Source organism: Leptopilina heterotoma, unplaced genomic scaffold (genome assembly GCF_015476425.1).
Source record: "Leptopilina heterotoma isolate Lh14 unplaced genomic scaffold, ASM1547642v1 Lhet_9, whole genome shotgun sequence".
Classification (NCBI taxonomy): domain Eukaryota; kingdom Metazoa; phylum Arthropoda; class Insecta; order Hymenoptera; family Figitidae; genus Leptopilina; species Leptopilina heterotoma.
In genome coordinates, this window is record NW_025111193.1 from 1,151,316 (window position 1) to 1,160,112 (window position 8,797).

The following is an 8,797-nucleotide window of genomic DNA, read 5'->3' on the forward strand; positions in this document are numbered from 1 at the left end:
AACAAAAAGAGAAACAATTGCCTAGCAAATACTGCGATTAGCACTTTTTTTGCGTTTTTTTTTTATATTCGCCTCGATTTCAATAATTAGAAACAAAAATATATTGTTATTTAAAAAAATAAATTTAAAAAAACCCTCTGTATTTTTATTACAACATCTAAAAGCATAATTTCTCAAGAGAATTCTGAGGAGAAAAGTCAAATTTTAAAGAAACTCTAAATCGAGAAATTGACAATTATTTTTTTTCCCTGATTTATAGCTTCGACGACAAAAATTTTCGACTTTTATCCCAATTTTTTTTACTTCTTAAATTTCATAATCACTTTCGAAAGTAAACTTTCCTTGTTCATCAACAAAAAAACAATGATAATTGAAATATATTTTATACAAAAGAAAAGTCAAAATTTTCATTTAGAAATAAACAAAAAAATGATTGAATTTCAATTACTGGAAAAAAAGAAAGAAAAGATGAATTTAAATTTCAGAATTGCGTAATTAATTTTTTTTGTTAAATTATAAATTCTTTTAGGAAAAAAATGTTTCGTTAGTGAACATTTTTCCTTGTGACGACTTTTATCTTTTGAAAATAAAAGCACTATTTTACTGATTGTAATCATGATACTTAAAAGAAAACCCGTTCTTCTATTTTGAAAATTCGCCTTTTTTGCCAAATCGAAAAATACTATTAAAGTTTTCAATTTGAAAATAATTTTTAGCGAAAAAAAAATTTACTGTGTGGGGGGGGGCTTTAACATTATATTGATTAAATTGACCTATGAGATAGAAGCCTACTTTGAAATTTTGCTGATCTCTTTTTTGTGATGGAGATTCAGCAATCCTAATGCGAATATATGAGCTTATAGTTGCAAGCATAAGTGTGCTTTAATGGACATTCTACCGAAAAATTAGTAATGACAGAAATATCTCAGCAAAAAGACATCACTGCAATCGTTCAAGTAGTCCTAACACCGCGAAAGCAAAAAAAAAAATATCATTTTTAGCAAGTTAACGCTAAGTTAAATTATATACAAAAAATCGAAGTTTTATGACAGAAAAAAAAATTATTTCATCTAAAGACACTTCTCCTTATGATAACAAATGTACAAATTTGACAAGTCATCTTTAGAATGAAATAGACGAATACATACATATAGAACTATTTTCGAAGGTTCGCAAAAAACCTTTAAATATTTTTTTCTTATAATTTTTTTTGTTTTTAATTTTTTTTTTTATCTCCTATTACCTTCATTTAAACCTCTATACCTCTTCTTTTATGTCTCTAAATTTCCGTGGAAATCAGAAAATCCTTCACGAAATGTGTATATTGCAAATTGAATGCAAAAAACCACATTTTTAGGGGGGGAGAGAATTAAAAATTATATAAAAGTCTGATAGATGCAGGCTATTGTTTTTGTTCTTGGATGCAATTGAACATCCAAATAAATTGTCAATATTTTACGGGAATTATATGAACTCTCATCCGCTTTAAGTAAATTCGCTGCTGACTTATTTTCTTTCAGGCTGACAGTTAATGTTTTTTTTTAAATAAATTAACTATTAACTGACACTTTAGTAATTGTCAGAAAAAAATTGAGTTGTTTTGTGTTGTGAACTTACACAGTGGGCAGTGGATGATTGTGCGAGAAGTCTTTACGTTCCAAACAGCCGAGCAGAGCGTATGACGTTCGTCTTGAGGTAGATTTACTCTGCGGTCAAGTGCACACAAATCCTTCCTGTGCAACGGCAGACCCACCTGCAGGTCCCTCCTGTATTAAATTAATCATTAATTTAGAATCGGAAAGAAATCTCAACTACAGGTTAATTTTTCTCTTTTGGAATTATCATTTTGACTAACATCTTTCGTAGACGTTAAATTTTGTTTATATTCGTCTAAACTGAATCCAGAATTGCTGTCGTCTCCGCAATTCACTACCAACGATCCATCTTCACCCTGAGAAAAAAAGAATTTATTGTTTAGTATAATGAAAATAATTGCTGTATTTTTTTGTAATCACAGGCCTCGGATTGAATTTAACGAGCCAAAAAAGTCGCTTTAATCGATTAAAAATAGAAAAAAAGTCGAAAAAGATGTTTATATAATTCAGTGTTGTCACGAAAAATTATATTTTGTATTTCCCTGATTCTTCACTGATTTCTAAATTCAATTAATCAGAACACGAATAATTTTGCTAAATAAATATTGAAATACTTCTTATTTCTTTTTTCACGAGAAATAAAATTTAAAAAATTTCAACTTCTGAAATTTATTAATATCTAAAAATTACAACTATAACCCTTCCAAAATTCAATTATTTTCTACATTTTTGAACTAAACTTCATCTCTAAATCAATTATCTATATTAATTTTTAATAATTTTCCGAAAGTTCTTCGAGAATTCAATTATTTCGATGAAAAAAATCAAGTTTTTATAATAATAGAAACTGTCCATTTGTGTTTTTAAAGGTTATTAAGGTAGAATATTTTCAAAAATTGTAATAAAGAAATTTTTAAAATTACCTTTTTAAAAATATTTCTAAATAACTTTTAAAAGACAATATTTTTACAACTACTTACAATTAAAATATGTCCAAAAATTGAAATTTGGTAAAATCTTTAAAAAATAATTGAAATTTGATAAAATCTTTTCAAAATAATTGAGTGTTTAAAAAATATTTTTAAAGAATTGTAATTATAAATGATTTCTCCGAAATTTTAAAAGGTCTAAAAAAGTAAATTTTATATAATTTTAATTTACTTTGTTCGAAGGTAATTGAATTTTAAAAAATTTAGATAAAACTATTCGAAGAATTAGTTTTTTTAAAAATACTTTAATATTATTTTTACAACCAAATTTTCATTAATTTTTATTTTTATTAAATTTATACTTGAAGATTTTTCATTAAACTTTTTGAGAATTCAATTTTTTTCAAAATTTGCAATTGAAATTCTTCAAAAGTTGATTTTCAAAAATTGTAATAAAATACTTGAAAAACATTATTTGTTTTCAATTAAAGTTTACAAAATTTCAATTATTCAAAATCTTTTTAATTAATTTCAAAAATTTAATTAGAAAAATTATTCAAAAATAACTCTTTAAAGATTTGTTTACAGTTATAATTTTCACACTATAAAAATCTAAATAAGTTGTATTTTATACAAAATGTTTACTAATTTAAATTAGAAACTGACTTTTGCAACTAAGTTGCAAATAAGTTGCAAATAAGTTGCATTTTATACTAAAAATGTGGTATTTTGTTGCAAAATTTGGAAGAAAAGTCGAAAAAATGGCAACTTTTCAATATTAAAAGTGATTTTTGTTTGTTTGACAAATGAATTTTCAATATTAAGTCGATAAAAGACGCATTATTCCAAAATAGTCGTAAAAAGTCGAAAAAGTCATAATTTCCGAGGCTTGTAATCAATCAAAAATTTATGGAAAAATTTAAATATCGCAGGCTTCGGATCGACTTTAAAGCGCAAAAAGTCGATTAAAGATACAAAAAAAGACGTTTATTTTATTCAAAAATTTAAATACCTGTGTAATTTGTTGTTCGGCTTCAAGTGTTTTTCTTTTTTTGCTAACTGCATCGACATTTTGATCGGATAATCGTTTTCTGTTGAGAATAGTTTGACTCCTTGGCGAGATTCCTCCAATACTTCCGTTTCTTTGCAGACCTCCAGAAACCTGCTGAAAAAATGTTTATTTGCAATTAAATATTTCAAAGAATTTTTTTTCTATTATTACTTATTCTGTTTTATTTATTTTTTGAAAGTTTTTAAAATTTTTTCCTTCAATATTTTTTAAAAAGACTTAAATTAAAATTATAAGAATGTTAAACTAAAATAAAAACTGTGAAATTTAAATGAAAAAATAGTAAATTAGCATAAAAGAATCTTGAATTTAAAATGAAAGAATTTGCAATAAAAAATTTAATTCTTTTTGAAGTATACCTTCTTTTCCTTTTTAAGCAACGCTGTGGGAACATATGCACTTAAATCCTTCCTTTTCACGTGTTTTGCTTCAATGAACATTCCCTCCTTGAAAGAATTATTCTGATTAGCTTGTCGATAAACTGTAAACAAAAAGAACACACACACACATTAGAACACTTGAATAAAATAAAACCAAAAAAATTTTAATTTTAAAAATATTCACTTACTGGTATCGACAAAATTTCGAATATCGTACGTGAGATCGACATTCAAATTTTCACTTCTCGCAAAGCTCAAACCAATGAACCACATTGAGCACTGTTTCTCAGGATCAGGTTCAAGTGGTGGATACGCCTCGGGATTAATGTGTGCCAACGTGATTGCTGGATATCTTTCTAATTGACCAATTAAATGACGAATTCTCGATTCAACAAGACCACACCATTCCAATTGATCGGCGGCTTGCAAACTGCTTGCAAGTAAAATAACATAGTGCTTGTATTTAGTGAAGAAATTTGGCGGTTCAAAGAGTTTATCCCACGTTGCTTTGCCCATAATTATTTCCTCCGTCACTGACAATCCATTCTCAAAAGCGTCTTGCATTATCGTTCGCGTCGACATTGAAACGTTAAATGTGGAATTTTGCTGTGGATACGCGGGCGTTATTATCGGCATTAAGTGAAATCTATCACCTATATTCACTCGCGGATCCCAAACTGGAAATCCTAAATTAACATTATCGGGTTGCTTCAGAAGAACTGGCTGCGGCCATTGCCATTGCGAAAATACGAGGAAGAATTTTTCTATTAAAGTCGCTGCCACTGCATTCGGGTAAAGTTGGCATGTACGAGCGACCAACATTGCCCAGGAAACACCTCCGAGATATCCTAATACGTTACTGTAAATTCCATGTTCTGAAAATTGAAATTTACAATTAATTAAAAAATTGAATAAATTAGTTAATATTTACGTATTTTCTAATCGTATTTCTAGATAATATTCTTACTTTTTGCCCATAATTTAATAGCTCGTAATGCCAAGCGGAAATTTTCTATATTAGGTACTAAACGAAGTATCTCGTCCGTAACTCGACATCCATTAAGACTTCTCACGCATTTTGGGTCGAGATTTCTAAGGAGAGTATCGTCTCTGAGATCCTGTAAAGAGAAGAAAATTAGTTTCCAGTTTTGGAATTTTTGTAAAATTTCAATTTAGAAATTTAAATTCTTTATTTATTTAGATTTCGCCAATTTTGTAGGTATTTGAAACACTTACGTCGGGAATTTCCTTTTGATCCAGTTTAGCGAATAGCATATCAATTTCAATTCCATCGAAATTCATTTTGATAACTGGTACAAAAGCTTCTTCAACGGCCTGGTGATTGAAAGTAACAAAAAAAATTAGAATATTAAATAAATTAAAAAATAGAAATGGAAAATAAAATAGAATAAAGAAATAAAATAAAGTAGAAATAAAATAGAATAGAAAGAAATAATAGAATAGAAAGAAATAAAATGAAATGAAACGAAATTAAGTAAAACAGAGTTGCCACAAATATTTAATTTTGTTTTTCCCTGACTTCCAGACAAAATTTTGTCTTTTTCTCTGACCCTAAAGAATATTCTGATTCACTCTAAAAATTATTACTCAAAATTCTATTACATTTATTTACAAATTTCGTTAATTGCAAAATTATTCGAAAACATCAAGAGTTTTATTAAAAATAAATATTTAATCATTAATATTTTTCCATAAGAATTAAGATTTAAAAAAATTTTAAATTCAAACCTATTGAAATTAACAACTTATCAAAATTTTATTATAAAACATGAAGAAATAGATCACTTCGAGTCGAAGACTCGGAGTGATCGATATCTTCATGTCTTATAATAATTTAAATTACCATAAAATTTTTCAAAAAAATTGAATTATTTACAAAAATCTTAATAAAATCTTTCACAAAAATTCAATTTATTTTTACAAGTAGTAAAATTTTTCGAAAGAATTTAATTATTTGAAAAATATGTAATAAAATTCCTTGTAAGAATTCAATTATTTTCATAAATAATAAATCGATTATTTGGAAATTAATTTTTAAATTAACTTTTATTATAAAATTCTACAAAAATTCAATTATTTAAATTCAAAATAAAATAATTTATTGAATAATTGAATGTTTGTTAAATTTGAATTCTCATGAAGAATTTTATCAACAAATTTTTAAGTTATTGACTTCTTCTAATGAATTTTAAAAAATTTTTTTAAAATAATTACTTTTTTCGAGAAATTTGTTTAAAATTGTATAAAAAATAATTAAAATCCTGCTATGAATTTTATTATTTATGAAAATAATTAAATTTTGCAAAGAATTTTATTAAAATTCTTTAAAACAATTGAATTTCTCGGAAGAATTTTGATATTTATCAAGATAATTGATTTCTTTCGATGAATTGCGTTAAAATTTTGGAGATAATATTAAATGCATATTAAAAATTCAACTAATTTCAACAGAATTGAAATTAAAATTGTATTAAAAATATTTGAAATTCTGCGATGAGTTTTATTATTTATGAAAATAATTGAATCCATGTAAAAAATTTTGTTTATGAGAATAATTGAATTATTGAGAAGAAATTTATAAAAAATTGTAAATATAATTGAATTACTCTGAAATGTAAATGAATTACTCTGTGACAACCTTGTAAATTTAAATGAATAATGATTTATCATAAGAAGGAAAAAATGAAATATTTTATAGAAATGAAACTCACTCTTAATTCTGTCACTTCCGATTGACTTTTTAATAAATCAAAGAATGAAGTGAAATAATTGTTTCTATTAATGTGTCGAGGTACCACGCAAAGTGCATCAATATCGGCTCCTTTGTGATGAACGCCTAACCTGTAGGATCCAAATGTATAAATTTTTCCTCCAACTTGCTCTGCGCAATTTACTGGCATATTGCGAGCGATGCTAACATCTTTAATCCACTGTTTAACCAGAGCATTTAATTTACTGCAAATAAAATGCAAACATTAGAATTATATTTTTTTCAAAACCATTTTTCATAAATCAGTTTTTTTCAAGAATTTAATCGTTTATAATCGAGTAAAATACTTTACCTTAAAATTTCCATTCTGTGATTTAATTCTTCTTCGGATTCGAAAACATTATAAGGTTTCAGAGCCTCCTTCAGCTCATTTGTTCGTGTAATATCGCTAGGTTTTGGTTCTGCCACACTAATTGCAGAAGTCATGCCTAAAGTGCGTAAATTTTGAGCATTTGAAGAATTTTGAGTGGTCGCACTCGAGGCGGTTGAATTAGTACTTTGTGAAGTCCACATCGTGACGATCTAAGTGTAAAAACTGTAAACAAGATTTAAAAAATTAAATTATATCCTTGGAAGATAAATATTGAAAAAAAATGACAAATGTTGCTCCAGCGAAATTGCCAGTCACATCTGAAAACTAAAATGAAAATTAGCCTAGAGTTTATTTTTTCGTTTACTTCATTTTTCTTTAAAGGTTTTTCAAATTTAAACCTGTTCATAATAATTAAAATAAAACGGAATTTTCATATTTTTCAAAAACTGTTTTGTTTAGAATTCTTTTCACTTGTAAAAATTTGCATTTACCATTTTATACATTTTTTTTCGTCACCTAAAATAGAGGCAAATTTTTAAATAAACAAATTAATGGTAATAAAAGTATTTTTCTATTAAAATTACACAGGGAGAAGACATATTTTTTTAACAATACGTACGCTCCACTGACAAGGTACGATAACAGTTATCCAACAAAGAATGAAACGTCAGAAACAATCTTGCTGAAAAGCGAAACGAATATAATCCAGTAAAATCATATTATCTCTGAATTGTAATATCATTTTCAGTATAAAAAAATCTAAACGAAATGCTTTCAAAGAAAGAAAATAAACAAAACATTTAGTGATACGAAAATGAAACAAGTCGCATGTTGATCGTTCCTTGTTATTAAAATTAGTTTGTAAATAAAAAACAGAAAAAAGATTCAAATGAAAACACAAAAATGTGAATTTAAATAAATAAAATAAATAAAACAAAATAAATAACATACCTTTCTAACTTAGTCAAAGGAGCATTGACACATCAATGCAAATTCTGCTTACGTAGTCAGGTTATAAAAGTAAAGGTTCACTTTTTCCTAACAAAACATTGAATTCTGTGACAAAATAACACTGGAAACTATTCTATTCATATTGTTCATTAAACATGTTCGTTTAGCACTTTATAATATCACGAAAATAAGAAAAAGGACTTGAAATTTTTATGAGGAAGCGCAAAGTGTTTTAAAGGACGTACACCAATCGTGAAATTGTCCTCGCAAAACAAACTCAAAAGCAAGCTCAATAATCAAAATTTCCCTTCAATTTCTAGATTATATGCACAAATTATATATTCAACAATTCTTCTGCAGCATGAAAAACACACAAACTAGCTAAATAATTTATTCAAAAAATAATTTAAAACATGAAAATCTACACTGAACCGCTCTACAACAAACATCTCCAGTCTGCCTCACCGTAAACACTGAATTGCTAGAAGGGAAGCGTCGATAAGTAACCTTGAGTAGATGGCACTGAGTCATTGCCCCACTTTAAGGCTTAGCCACACCTCCACCAAGGACAAGCTCCTGATTGGCTGAAAATCGAAAAGTCATTAAGGCTCGGCGAATGAATTTAATTATTCGCAGGCTAGTGGACAATTTTAATTGTTGGAGGTGTGGCTCCACCCTAAGGGTGGCATTCAATTCACCCTTTGTTTAGAAAGAAATCTTTTCATTCTAATTATTTGATAATTATAATAATCAGTTATTGCGATCTGTT

At 26.9% G+C, this 8,797-nt stretch overlaps 1 protein-coding gene across 3 annotated transcripts; it reads right to left on the reverse strand.

Annotated features, from left to right (window-relative positions):
- Nucleotides 1–1,655: 1,655 nt before the first annotated feature.
- On the reverse strand, nucleotides 1,656–8,495 carry LOC122511712 (poly(A) polymerase type 3). 3 transcript variants are annotated; one of them, XM_043627131.1, is made up of 11 exons: nucleotides 8,029–8,495; nucleotides 7,697–7,759; nucleotides 7,057–7,299; nucleotides 6,706–6,949; nucleotides 5,210–5,308; nucleotides 4,941–5,091; nucleotides 4,162–4,848; nucleotides 3,953–4,074; nucleotides 3,537–3,689; nucleotides 1,856–1,951; nucleotides 1,656–1,766 (listed from the first exon to the last, which is right to left on the reverse strand). In XM_043627131.1, the coding sequence occupies exons 3-11, from the start codon at nucleotides 7,275–7,277 to the stop codon at nucleotides 1,713–1,715; spliced, it is 1,827 nt and encodes a 608-aa protein (XP_043483066.1). In that variant the 5' UTR covers nucleotides 7,278–7,299; nucleotides 7,697–7,759; nucleotides 8,029–8,495; the 3' UTR covers nucleotides 1,656–1,712. The 3 variants fall into 3 exon arrangements, with proteins under 3 accessions (XP_043483066.1, XP_043483067.1, XP_043483065.1); XM_043627132.1 differs by lacking the exon at nucleotides 7,697–7,759 and having other exon boundaries at nucleotides 3,537–3,686; XM_043627130.1 differs by lacking the exon at nucleotides 7,697–7,759.
- Nucleotides 8,496–8,797: the final 302 nt, after the last annotated feature.